The 14387-nt window shown below is 36.4% G+C and overlaps 2 protein-coding genes and 1 pseudogene across 4 annotated transcripts; all 3 read left to right on the top strand.

Annotated features, from left to right (window-relative positions):
* Positions 1-609: 609 nt before the first annotated feature.
* Positions 610-1899, top strand: LOC104903169 (uncharacterized). Its single transcript, XM_048637255.1, has 3 exons — positions 610-1282; positions 1416-1848; positions 1893-1899. The coding sequence occupies exons 1-3, from the start codon at positions 610-612 to the stop codon at positions 1897-1899; spliced, it is 1113 nt and encodes a 370-aa protein (XP_048493212.1).
* Positions 1900-1963: 64 nt separating this feature from the next.
* LOC125493746 (uncharacterized) lies at positions 1964-4101 on the top strand (annotated as a pseudogene).
* On the top strand, positions 3217-14093 carry LOC104903123 (hypothetical protein). Of its 3 annotated transcripts, none has more exons than XM_057391831.1 (11): positions 3217-3451; positions 4840-5035; positions 5383-5630; positions 5717-5801; positions 5894-6061; positions 6267-6391; positions 6533-6802; positions 6915-8653; positions 8734-8824; positions 9781-9861; positions 13872-14093. In XM_057391831.1, the coding sequence occupies exons 2-11, from the start codon at positions 4957-4959 to the stop codon at positions 13932-13934; spliced, it is 2949 nt and encodes a 982-aa protein (XP_057247814.1). In that variant the 5' UTR covers positions 3217-3451; positions 4840-4956; the 3' UTR covers positions 13935-14093. The 3 variants fall into 3 exon arrangements, with proteins under 3 accessions (XP_057247814.1, XP_057247813.1, XP_057247815.1); XM_057391830.1 differs by lacking the exon at positions 13872-14093 and adding an exon at positions 10657-13832; XM_057391832.1 differs by lacking the exons at positions 3217-3451; positions 5383-5630; positions 13872-14093 and adding an exon at positions 10657-13834 and having other exon boundaries at positions 4898-5035.
* Positions 14094-14387: the final 294 nt, after the last annotated feature.

Consider the following 14387-nt stretch of genomic DNA (forward strand, 5'->3'; position numbering starts at 1 on the left):
TAAAAGAATAGTTGGTCTACTTATAAGGTTGTTCAAATAATAATGCATACATATCTTCTTTTTTCTCCATTTGTTTATACAGTTGAATTTCAAAAGCCTGGCCTTCCCATGCTCATATACTTCTTTTCCTGCACTCTGTTGACAAATATCCACAAGCAAGGGATATTGACAAGATTATCTGCGCTGAGTTGCCAGATCCAATTGACGATCTGGATTTGTATGAGACTGTTACAGAAATGATGCTACATGGTCCATGTGGTTCCTCCAACACTAATGCACCTTGCATGGATCAAAATAAGTGCACAAAGCATTTTCCTAGATTTATTGACGAAACAAAGGTTGATGAGGAAGGATATCCAGTTTATAGAAGAAGAGATAACATAACCTCGGTTGAGAAGAACGGAGTGCATCTTAATAATAGGTTTATTGTTCCTTATAATCCACAAATGCTTCGTAAATATCGTGCGCATATCAACGTTGAATGGTGCAATCAATAGATCGATAAAGTATTTGTTCAAGTACATAAATAAGGGTTACGATAGAGTAACTGCTGCTGCTTATCAAAACAGAAAAAGTTGCGATGATCCACAAAAGATTGATGAGATCAAAATGTATTACGACTACCGTTACATATCTGCTTGTGAGGCAGTGTGGAGGATATATGGATTTCCTATTCACCATCGAACCCCTGCTGTTGAGAGATTGAGTTTCCATCTACCTAGGGAGCAAACTGTCGTCTACAGTGACCAGATGGATGTAGGAGATGTACTTGAAAGACCTAATGTTGATAGCACAAAGTTTTTATCGTGGATGGAATGCAACCAAAAGTATGAAGAAGCAAGAAAGTTAACTTATGTAGAGTTCCCCATGAAATTTGTTTGGAAACAACCTACGCGAGAATGGGCACCTAGGTCGAAAGGGTTCTCACTTGGCAGGGTATACCATGTCACTCCAGATTCTGGTAAGAAATACTATCTAAGAACGCTCCTTAATTTTGTCAAAGGTCTGACGTGCTACGAGGATTTAAGAACCATTGATGGTTTAGTGTATCCAACCTTCAAAGAAGCTTGCTACGCAAGGGGGCTGCTTGATGACGATAAGGAATACATAGACGCCATAACAAAGGCAAGCTTTAGAGAAACGGGGCATTATCAACGGAATCTGTTTTGCATGTTACTTATGTCTGGTAGCTTATCTAAACCAGAAGACATATGGGAAAAGACATGGCACCTACTATCTGATGACATTCTATATAAACAACGTCGTATTCATAAAAATAAAGGTACAAGCTACAATACTTTGCGTAATTACATTTGTATCGCTTACTTACATGTTTAATAATTGTGCAACGAAAAAGGATCGTGATGACATCAAATGAAGGCAACTGAGATTAAATCTTCTCTATCATGTTGCAGATTTAACTCTAACTGATGAACAAATTCAAGCTTTTGCACTGGCAGATATTGAAGCTAAACTACAAAGTAATGGCAGTAGCCTTCAAAAATTCAGTGAGATGCCTTTTCCAGATGAATTAGTCGTGTTTGAAGGTCAAAATAAGCTAATAGCGGATGAGCTTTCATATGACATACCCTCATTAATTCAGGATTATGACAAACTGTTTCCATGTCTAACTGAAGAACAACTAATGGTTTTCAACGAAATAATGGACTCTATTAATGGTCAATCAGGAGGTGTCTTTTTTGTATACGGATATGGAGGCACGGGTAAAACATACATTTGGAGGACATTGTGTGCTGCAATTAGGAAGATGAGTGAAATTGTTTTGCCTGTGGCATCAAGTGGAATTGCGTCCCTACTTCTTCCAAAAGGTCGAACCGCCCATTCAAGGTTCGGGCTTCCACTCAATGTTTGTGAAAACTCTACGTGTTTAGGTATTAGGCCTGGTTCTGACTTAGCTGCATTGCTCATGAGAACAAAGCTAATTATTTGGGATGAAGCACCAATGATGCACAAATATTGCTTTGAAGCACTTGATAGGAGTTTAAAGGACATTATGCAAGCTGTTGATCGAGATAATTTGCATCGACCATTTGGAGGTAAAGTTGTTGTGTTTGGTGGTGATTTAAGACAGATTTTGCCTGTTATACCCAAGGGTACAAGGCAAGACATAGTATTTGCGACCTTAAACTCTTCGTTTCTATGGGATTCATGTAAGGTTTTGAGGCTTACACGCAATATGAGACTTCAATCGTGTTCTTCTTCGTCTACTGCTAATGAAATAAGGGACTTTTCAGAATGGATACTGAGCGTTGGTGTTGGCAGAGCTGGAGGGCCCAATGATGGAGAAGTCGATATTGAAATCACTGAAGATATTCTTATAGACGGTGGAGATGACCCCATATTATCAATTGTCGACAACACATACCCTTCACTCACTGATCACCTTTGGGAAGCCAAATACTTCCAAGAAACAGCAATTCTAGCTCCAACTAATGAAAAAGTTGAGAAGGTAAATGATCATGTGTTGTCCACAATTCCAGGTGATGAGAAAAATTACTTGAGTTGTGATGCAATTAGTAAAGATGAAGGGAACTTAGGGGCTTATGATATATATTCTACTGAATTCTTAAACACAATAAAGTGTTCGGGCCTGCAAATCATAGTATTAAGTTAAAAGTTGGTGCGCCGATCATGTTGCTTCGTAATATTGATCAGAGATCTGGATTGTGTAATGGCACGAGGTTGGTAGTGAAGCATTTAGGCAATCGAGTGATCGAAGCTATTGTCATTTCAGGGAGCAATGTTGGTGACAAGGTATTCATCCCACGAATGACACTAACACCGACTGACTCAACAAAATTTCCTATCAGATTTCAAAGACGGCAATTTCCTTTAATTGTGTGTTTTGCCATGACAATAAACAAAAGTTAAGGACAATCATTGTCGCACGTCGGGTTGTATTTACCAAGGCCCGTTTTCAGTCATGGTCAGCTATATGTCGCTATTCCCCGAATAACAAGCAAAAAAGGACTTAAAATTCTTATTTGTGATAAAGAGAATAATGTGTGCAAAACAACTATAAATGTTGTTTATAAGTGTTCCAAAATGTATAACTTCATACACATTTTTGTAATTTTTGTTATTATAACTTTTACTTATTATTTCATTAGAAAATTCATTGTCTACTATTCTTTCATTGGAAATTTTGTCTTATTAAGCAAATTCTTTCCCTTGTATTTTTGCACGCGTCCAAAAACTAGTGAAAAAATAGAGAAGCATGGTTTGTGAATTGTGACAACGCCTTGTTGTCAGAAATCGGAATGGGTTTCCCGCCCAGGCAATCATATCCCCTTTCAAATTCCCCCACCCTCGCCGGCTACAACACCACCATTCTCACTTTTTGAGATCTCAGGCGAAGACAATTCTCTCCAACAAAAATCTGACACCCTTTCTTCTTCCCCTCTTTCTCTCTCCTCCAATTTCAGTATCAGTTGAGTATTTCCTACTCCTTGTTTACTATGCTATTTATTTTACTTCTTTTTCTGTATTATTATTCAACTATTACGCCAAATTTATCACTTGTTGAATGATTTTTTGCTACAATGTTGGATTTTTTTTTGTTTGGGCGATTCGTCCCTTTTCTCACGTATTCTAATAGAATGATTTACGAATTTTAGATTTCTTTTGTTTATGTTTGACCTAATTATGTACTATGAAATACTGTTGGAATGATAATTTGGATTGTCAATGATATTCTGTGATTTGTTGTTATTTGATTAATGAGAAATAAAAGGGCAATTATCAATGCTACCTTCTATTCTTACTTTTCTCAATGGTACACAAAATCTAATTGGCTTCTCTTTGGTACAGTTGTACTAATGATTAACTATAGTGCAGTTAACGTTAGTGTTTAAGGTTAGTTTGTACGTTAGCTCATTTGTTAAGACCTTAATATTGCATGAAAGCTGTGTTTTCCGAGTTACAAGACAAAATTGTAGATTTTTCTTCCCAAACAAAAATACCAGTTTTTTCGTTTTCATTCATTTGTTGTTTGTTTTGGTTTTCTTGATTATGATTTCTATTGTTCTAATTTTTGTGTTATTTTAGCTACGTTTGCCATTGCTTAAATTTATGAAATGATTTGCTTATGATCTTTTGCCGGGTTATTGTTAATTTATGAAATGAGATTGAGTTGATGTTGCTGCTTAATAGATGGATTTGCAATAATCCTTTCTGGATTTTTCAAGAAAAAGCTTTAAAATCTGAGAGCTATGATTAATTAGCTGAAATTAAAATATGAGTATCTTTTAATTGGCAATTATTGGATTGCAAAACTAACCGAATTTTTATTTGAGAAGAGAAATTTTCAATTTAATTTTGAAACACTAAGAACACTATGTTAATATAAAGAATGGGCATTAAGGTTATTACATGTGAACAAACGTACAAACTAACACTTAGTAATCTCATTTTTTTGAATGTTTAATTGGTGCACTCTGCACTGTACTTAACGAGTCATTAGTAGAAGGTTACCAGAGAGGAGCCAATTAGATTTTATACCGTTAGTAAAGTAAAAAAATAGAAGAGTAACATAGAGAATTTCCGAAAGTATATAAAATATTTTCATTGGTTGAGAAGGATGTGGTTGTACCATGTAAGGAATATTTTCTGCCACTAGACAAGTCTAGTTAATCTAGCCACTTAGTTAAACTTGGGAATTTCTGCATGTTTTCGCCGAACTTGTGTTAGTATAACAATGTTGTAAGCATGATGATCGCAAGATTGTGAAATCTTTCTTGATCTACATAGATGAAGTCACGGAAATTTACAAGTGGGTGGGTTAATGTAGAAATTTGCCTCATTTTGCGTTACGCGCAGGTACTAAAGGTATACAGGTAGCCAGGTACATGGGAATGGTTGGACTTACGACAACAAAGAAAATCTTAATAATAATGAAAACGAGTAGTGCCTAATCTTAGCGTTGAACTACAAAAAATGAAGAGGAGCAAAAAAGCTGGTGGGTACAATTTGAGGAAAAGTTTGGCTTGGGACAGGGCTTTTCTCACTGAAGAAGGTATTCTTTGGATTCGCCTTAAATATTGACTACTTCCTATGTTTCAAAATACTTGACTGACTTTTGTATTATTCATACACTCTCCTTTCACCGTGTTTTGTGCTTTCTTTTAAGGAAAATCATAGTCATATGGGATCTTGTTAGATTTATCTCGACATATACTTTCAAAATATCAGCTTTTTATAATTTTTTCTCATAGGGAATTAGAGATATTATTGGTTAAAAATATGTACTGGCAAGCGTGTCTAGAGAAGTGTGTCAAGTGCTCTGAAACAGAGGAAGTATTTTAGTACTAAATTCAAAAATTAGTTTTGTTGGACAATGAAATCAACTGGTCTTTCTCTCAGGTGTCCTTGATGATTCAGAGTTATCTATGATTAGTGGGACGGTAGTTGATACAGACAGTCTCTCTGTCATAGATGAACGAGGGCGAGACTCGTTGCCTATGAACTATGGCTTAGCTGATGTGGGGACTCTTGAAGAAGATCTATTCAAAGAACTGCCATCTGGTTACCCTAATAAAAGAAATGCTACTAGTAGTTCATTTGTGAAGCGGGATTCCATTACTGGTGGTTGTCTAGTTTCAGATTCCAAAGTCAGTCTTCAATATCATTCTGCATTGTTCGTGATACTTTCTTGCTGGAATGCATCTTAAAGCATTTTCTTTTTTGTTGTCTGCAGTCCTCACAGAAGGTTTCTCCTGGCCATCGTCTTAAGAAGATTGTATGTACAGGAGAAGTTTATTCTTCTCCGATGGCTTCTGTTTCATATCCTTATAGTGCTTTATTATGAAACCAATGTTTGTATCATTTTCAACATTACAGTTGTGAAATATAGTAGTCCTTAGCTAATTTATTACCCAGAAGAGGATTCTAAACACAGGAACTAGGCAAATTTCGACAAGAAACTCAAAAATTCCTAAATTTCCAGTTTCGAAGAAAATTCCTTCTGCGTCTGCCATGACATCTAAACATAGTGCAGCAGGTGGTGAAAGCATGTTGAAGTGTACAGGAAATTCTCAACCAGGTTTTTACTAACTTTCAGTTGGTAAATTTAGATTTTAAGTATCATAGTGCCTGTTTTTGAGTTTTAGTTCTTTATTTGCATAAGAAATTGAAGTTTTTTCTCTGTTTTATATCAAGCTACAACACTTGACCTTTGCCATTTTGTATCTTGATTCTTATTCTGTTACTCCTCCTCACTTGTTAATTTTAACATTAGTCTTATTCAGGAGCCCGGAAAAGTCTAAGCTTGACATTATCATCAAAAACCAAAGATGCTTCTAGTGCTGCAAAAGCGAGTTTGGATTCATTACCTAAGCATAACAAGCCTTCTGCTGTTGTTGGAAATGTTGTGGTGAGAAGCTTACTTGTAATGTTTTTCAATTAATTGCCCCAGTGGTTTAAGTTCGACATAATATTTTCTAAGTGGCATTGATATTTCATAAGCTCTTACGAGCTTTGACACTTAATAAGTGGGCATAAATCTTCTTCCCAGACAAACTCAGCTTTGCCAATGCATTCATTGATGAGCCACAAAGCTCAAGACACCACCAAAATTGGCAAATATCCAGAAAACAATTCAATTCAGGGCCTTCTGCCTCGTGGGACAGATAGGGTCAAGCCCAGTGATGGAACAAGCAGCAGTACAGCCATGTCCCATGTTCACTCTGATAATGCTGGACTTAGCAGGAAAACTGCTAAAGTTCAAGCAGTAAAACCTTCAGGATTACGAATGCCCTCACCATCTCTTAGATTCTTTAGTGAGGTATGAACTAAATTCTAAATGCATTGCTGTTGAAGGTGCTTAATGGATTTTCTCAGAATTAGAGTGCTGCTGAACCTTTATGTGACTAATATTGCAATTAAATGCATTGCAGACCAAGGGACCTGTTTCAAGTACTTCATTGCAGGCTAATTGTGCACCACCTGACCTCCTCAAGTCTGCCATCCCATTTCCAAGGAATTCCAAAGTTGCAGATCACAATCATGGTTTTAAGCCTACACAGATATTACATGGAGCCCGTGTTGATGTGATGGGAAAAGCAGGGCCATGCTCACAAAAGACAGACAAATGCTCAAATTCATCAATGGTTGCCCCTAAAGTGCATGCCGAGGTACTACAAGACACATGCAATCAGCAAACAGTTGAAGTTCAAATTCCCTTAGGAGACGAGAATTCTAAAGCATTACGAGGCGAGCATGTTAGATATGATAACCTTGATGAATGTAGCGAACATAAAGATCAGGTGCCAACTTCTTCAAAGGTTGAAGACAAGGAGTGCAATACTATATCCTCTCTTGTGGAAGTTGAGGAAACCAGCTATAAAGCCACCAATCTATCTCAGTATAGTAGAACTGTGGATAGAAGTAAGTTCGATGAATCCTGTGAGTCTTGTCAGGAAGTTCAATTAAGTGCGGTTTGTGAAACTGATAAAGTTCAATCTCGTCTATCGGAAGGTGTGGAGTTCAATATATCAGTCAAGAATAATGATATTATATCCGAATCACAAACTAATTTGAATAGTCATCACAGAGCACTGATGTTGGCTTCTGATAGTAATCCATCAAGCAGCATTCTTGATGATAACAGAACCCCTGGTGAAAAAATTAGTGGTAATTCAGATCAGACTAACAGTCAAGGAAGCATGAAGGTGCAGCTTGATGAAAGAATTTTGCTTTCAGATGAAAAATTTTCAATAAAATTGGATAAAAACGACTCTTCTGTTCAGGACAGCATTATTGATGATGGAGTTACAGTGATCTGCAATCCTAATACCAGTGTAGCATATGGGTCAAAGCATGAGCTTGTAGACGTTGAACAAGATGAAATGATATTTGATAGTAAGTTGTTAGCTATGAAGCTCAGTGAAAGTTTTGAAGAGCAGGGAAAAGCAGTTGAAAACTATGACATGCAGCTGAGAAGCTCTACAAACTCCGAAAATTGTGATAACAATGTCCTGGAAGTTGTGGAGCTTTCTAGTTATTGCGGTGAAGGACAAACTCAGTCCTTTAGACATGAAGTAGCTGAAAATAGTTATACTGCTCGTTGTGCTGTAATATCTAATTACCAATGCACAGAAATTAAAGAAGCCACATACGTTAACGTACATAAGCAAGAGGTCAATGATAGCAAATTGGTTGTAAACGAAATGATGCTCCAGAGTAATGATGCAGACTTGATTTGCAGTATAGTGTCACAGGACACTTGTTATACTATGAATCAAGGAATCGCTAGTCCAAGAATTTCTGATGATATAGATCAAGTGAACAATAGCACGGAGGAAGTTAAGGACCAAATTGATTTGCTTACCTGTCTTACTCAAACTACTCGTCTGGAATTTCAATCATCTGGAATGAGAAGCAAGGATCAGGTTGCCATTCCTGTAGCAAATCCGGATATGGAAGAATCTTTATGTCCAGTCAATACACATGATATAGCACCTAGAGATATGTTGATGAGAGTAACTCTCGAGGAGTATATTGAATCAGATGAACCTGGACACAATCTCTCTCCAAGAGAAGCTACAATGAAAATTTCTCAGCATGCTAATAGCTTAACGGATGAAAGTACATGCAATACAGAAGGTTTAGATGACGAGAGTGCAATTTCCGAACAGTAAGTATCATAGCATTTCATATACCTTGCATATATGTTTTTTATTTCTAGACCCACAACTGACTGTTCCAATGTTCCAGGAGGACACATGACCAGAAGCTGATGAGGCCACCACCAAATGTTGTTCCATTTTCAGATGAGTGGCTTGCTGCTATTGAATCTGCTGGAGAGGTAATCAATCCATTTCTTACAATAAAGTTAGGCTTTGAAACAAGTTGTTGTATACTCATCACTCTCCTGGAGACCAGTTATACACTCATCCTCTTTAGGTTATGACTTCATTATGCTCTTTTGTAAGGCTTACCAAGAAATATTTCATTTAGTGTCACAAGCCTTCTATAATAATTGATTTTTAGTTGCACATAGCTTCAGTTCAGAAACAACTACCTTGCCATTTCATCAAGATTCCAGAGGATGGACCTTCATCTATTACATCAACTGAAATTGTTTAATAACTGAAACACAATAGATTTAGTGTAAAGTTTCAAATCCATGGGGTGTCCTTGTGGTTTTGCATACTCCGTGTCAGTTTTCTCCCTCATGTATAATTTTACAAAGCATTGTGTTTCTTTATAATCATATCAGTGTAATTCAGGCCATTCAATGTCCTTTGTATGTTTTCTTGATTTATAAATTTTTTTGGCCGCATTTTAATTTTTTATTGTTCTCTGCATCTTTTTTTCTGTTATCATCTTTTCTCATTTTGACGGTCTCTCATTTGTATGATAATGGGGCCTTTAGAATTCTATTATCTTTTCATTGTTTTCCTGTTATTTGGTATATTCTGGAAATGTGATGTTGGTAATAAGCAGGTAAGTTTATTTAGTGGGCTGATCAGTTCAAGCACAATGAACTCATTATGTGCATTTGAAACAGCAGTGAGCTCATTCAGAGCTAAATGTACCAGCTCCACTGTCAATACTCAATCTACCCTGGTTATGTTATGTAGAAAGTCAACTGTCGTTGCCTTTTGGAAAGAATAGGATTATCTTGACGAGTTCCCAGTGAAACAGTAGTGAGACAGTTCTTTGTTTTATAGACTTCTAGTTTCTGCATCTGGACATTGGTGCATCTTATTACTCCCTCTAAATTTGTCATGTTGTCCTAATGGTGCTTCATTGTTGCAGGAAATTTTAACGCTGAAGACTGGTGCTGTCAAACATTCACCTCCAGACAAGTCAATACCTGAGCCTGGTCCATGGTCCCCGGTATGATTCTCCTGATTGTTGCCTCTTCTTAAAAAACTGGTGAACGCTTATTGAATTTTTTTGCTGTTATTGATATGTAAATGATTCAATTGATAAGTTGAATAAGTTCAGATTACTGAAAATGGGGTGAAGATAGCATACTTCAAGTACTTGGGTAGAAAGTTATGCACGCATGTTTGGATTCCTATGTAACATTTCTATGCCCTAGTCAGTAATCCCTACTTGATTCATTTTCATCCCAGATCAGAACAATTAAGTTACAGAAAGAAGATCCAGCTGGTTAAAGTGAAACTTAGGAACATTTTTACGAGTTAAGTGTCTAGGAGGGTACTGAACTTTGATGAAAGTATCAGTTAAGGTACTGAACTTTCAAATGTACCAGTTAAGGTACTCAAATTGGATGTCTGTTAACTTAAGGTACTGAACTTTGATTTGTACCGTTAACATCCCCAAAAATAAAAATAAAATGTGACATGGCATTAATTAAAAAGAAAAAGCTGACATAACATTAATTTTCTCTCTCCTCTGATTCCTCACCTTCTTCTCTCTCCTTTTATTCCTCACCTTTTTTTTACTTTTTACTTTTTACTTTTTACTACTTTTTATTTCAACAATCTAATAAACCTACTGAGTCAAACTTCATTTAATCTTAATTTCCACTATCAATCTCATCACCTTTGCAAGCCATAGCATTTCATGTGGCTTCCACACTGGGCTTACATACTTCCCTTTTCTCAATTGTTGCTGTACGTTGTTGTTGTTGTTCTTGACCTACTGATGATGATGATGGGATAGGAGACAAGGAAGGAGAAGAAGATGAGTCAGGGGAAGTCAATTGGGCTTGTGGGTTTGAAGGAGATGGGCTTGATTATTGAAGTCCAATACCAAGCCCAATGGGCTTTGCTGCTTCCATTGATGATGATGACGTTGAGAACTTGAAGTTGGTGTTGTATACCTTAATCTTTTAATAGTATCACTACTATTACTTACTGCTTCAAAATCAAAGGTAGATGAATTTGTATTAGGAAGAAACAGAGGAGGTGGAGGTGCTCCCCTGATCTTTCTTTCTCTCTCCTCTTTCTCACGTGAGTTTGAAATTTTTATAATTAATGTTATGTCAGCTTTTTCTTTTTAATTAATGCCATGTCACATTTTATTTTTATTTTTGGGGATGTTAACGGTACAAACCAAAGTTCAGTACCTTAAGTTAACAGACATCCAATTTGAGTACCTTAACTGGTACATTTGAAAGTTCAGTACCTTAACTGATACTTTCATCAAAGTTCAGTACCCTCCTAGACACTTAACTCACATTCTTACTATTAGACTTCGGGAAGACTGAGGGAAATAACTGGTGCTGTTTAACATGGTACTGGCTTTTCTCAGTGACTTCTCTTAGATTTTGATGTAGCTTTTGTCAGATTAGTTCACCATATATTTTATGATATACTAAATGACCTCCCTCAAAAAAAGAAAAAGGAAACGTTGTCATTTTCACCCATGTATTGAAGTAAAAGGAAGCATTGTCGTTCTCAGGATCTTTATGAACAATTTCGTGGAAATTCCTTTTTTTTCCCTTAAACACCTTGCTGGTGGGTAGCGACAGCTTCTTATGCATGAGGGGTGTTGACTGGTGAGGCTCGAAAGAATCATAAAGTACCTCTTTTACCTCAAGAATGAATTTTGAAATTGACTTTTTTGTCCTTTATATGACCAGCTTAATTTATCATGTCCTCATGCTCTTCAAGTTGAAAGTCATCAGCAATTCTAAATACTGTTTAGTTAGCTGCCTACTTCAGTAAATAAAATAGGTACCACTACGTTCTTCACCTCATGCACTAGAATTACTTTGTATTCTCTGCACCAATAGAAAACTAGTCAACGGTTTTTTTGTCTCTTAGAACTTTTCTGATGCCTAATTGACTGAGTTTCGTAACGAGCTACGCATTTGGAGTAGTGGACAGAATGCATATAATTTGAGCATTTATGTAGAACTATTTAGAATTGACTATGTTGATTTTCTTTTATCTTGTCTTTATTTTATTTTTTCCTTCTCTGTTGTTCTTTCTTTGGGTAACAAGAACATAAACGATAGTAGAATACTATTGCACTGGCTGCAAGACGCTATCTTCTGTATACCTAAGAAGTCAGATCGCAGTTAAATTATTTTCTCATCTTTTATAAAGAAGGGGCACTCCTTTATAAACAACTATAGTTCCTGCAGGCTGCAACAACATAGTTCCTTAAAAGACTCCACTGTCTTCTGGACATGAAGGGATTCCAGGAGACAAATCACCATGGTATAGTGATATTTATTGGTTATTGGTCAGGATTGAGAATAGGAATAAATACTTATATGTTAAAGTTTCTTGAGAAATATTACAGACCACAACTTTGTATATCAGATGAAACAAGCTTGAATAAGATTTGTCTTGCACCAAACTATAATTCCTTCCACTGATCACCTGCTGTTCTGATTCATTTATTTTTCCATTAGAGATACTGAATTGATATAGGACATATTACCGAATGAATGTTGAGGAATTTTACTTGCTCCCTCATTTTCTTTATTACTGTAGGCCTGCAGCAACCAAAAGCCTTAATCCTGATGCCAAAATGGTATTTGTAAGTGTAACTGAAGAATTTGAATCAAGAATCTGAATGTCTCTGAAAAGGTCTCCAAAACCTGCTTACTTGGCTCATCACCATTATCTAGAATTACAGAAACAACCCAATGATGATAACAAGATGTTAATATAGTAGTAATGCAGCTCTCTGATCCCCTTTATCTTCACTCATCTTTTGAATCTTCCTTCTCAAAGAATTCCTCACGAGCTTTTAAATGATCTGAATCCTCCTAGCTTCATTGGTTAAATTACGAAGAATGGATTTTAGAACACTTGTTACCTTGCATGTGGATCAACCCATTCGATCTTTCCTTAAAATCTTGCAACTTCTTGCCATTATTACCAATCTTACGAGCGTTAACAGAATCAAGCATAACTAAGTTGCCTTTTTGAACACTAAATCGCTGCAATGGCTCTCCTAAGAAAGGCTTTAACATTCCTAGAATCACTGTCTAAAATCAGCAAACACTATTGACCAACTCGTGTTCCTAAAAGATTAAGCTAATTTTCTTTTTTGTTTGTCCCTAAAAGATTTCCCCATCTTCTATCGTGGTGACATGGTCCCGTTAGTCTCTGTCTGCCTTTTCTTTTACCCCCACACACAAAAATACATATCTACCTGCCCACTTAACAACACTTAATAAAGCAACCATAACGAAATGGGAATGGGGTCAATTTCTAAGGGATGGAGGGAGTAAAGGACAAGCAACTACATTACGACTTAATCGTTATACAAGTATATTCTGGGATACGTCAAATTGGCCCGTGGTCAACCTGAGATAGGTATTTGGTCCTGGCCACTCTGTGTACCTACCAAAAAAAAGCTAACATGATAAACTGATAATTGAAAAGAGACCAGCAATAGAAAGACCTAATCCTCAAACAATAGTAGAAGAGTAACATGCAAGGACAATCATCTAACAATGAATTCACTCATTAGCCTAAATTGCTATCTCATGGCTGTGTTGGAATGTGTCAACAACCAAGCACTGTTTTGTCAAAGATCTTGGTATAATAGTTTTAGTGGCAGTGTGCACTTGATCCTGGATCACGAAAGAATAGCTTTACTTCTGAGTATATGTTGCTGGTATCAGTTACCAAATCCATGTATGGCAGTGGTTCAAAAGTAGCATCCACGTTATGAACCAATCTGACTTCCTCTAGTACAAGTTTGCTCTTGTTCACTTCAGCAAGAAGAAATCACGTACTATGTCAGTTTACAAGAGGTAAAATGTCAATGAATCAACAAGCTGTAACTACTCATCTACTTATTTGTTTATTATACCATACTTTGTGCATCCTTATTTTAGACAAAATATGATTGATATAATTTTTGGAGGATTTGGAACTATTCTTACCTTTCCTTCATGTGCTGTTTTCCAGGTGAAACGGAAGAGTACTCAAGTGATTGGACCTTATGACTGCACTAAGTACACAAATACTTAACCTAATAACTTCAACTAGGATTCGTTTATAGGCTGATTCTTTTTGTTAATCTTCCATGCTGAAAACTACGCGTGTACAGTACAAGGTCTTCTGTACTATACTACGTATATTATTTGACAATATTCTTTTGTTTTCTTTATATATTTTTTTAATAAGCAATCAAGATATATAACACTCAAAACAAAAGCAATATTTTAACTCAAAGTTTAGAGGGGAGGGGCAAACCTTCTAGGATGTACTACAGCAAGTCAGCAACCCTCTCATGCCTATCTTGTAAAGTAATATTCTTTCCTATGCTTTACATTGTATTTTATTGACTTTGCAGTATGCCCTATGGCTATAAGTACTATCTTTCTGTCCTCCATCTCTCTCTCTTCAGATCATGCTATAGCAGCAAACAGAACTTTCCTCTGAAAACATGAGCCTCTTTAACTCCCCACTCTTCTGATCATC

Source organism: Beta vulgaris, chromosome 9 (assembly GCF_026745355.1).
Source record: "Beta vulgaris subsp. vulgaris cultivar EL10 chromosome 9, EL10.2, whole genome shotgun sequence".
Taxonomy (NCBI): domain Eukaryota; kingdom Viridiplantae; phylum Streptophyta; class Magnoliopsida; order Caryophyllales; family Amaranthaceae; genus Beta; species Beta vulgaris.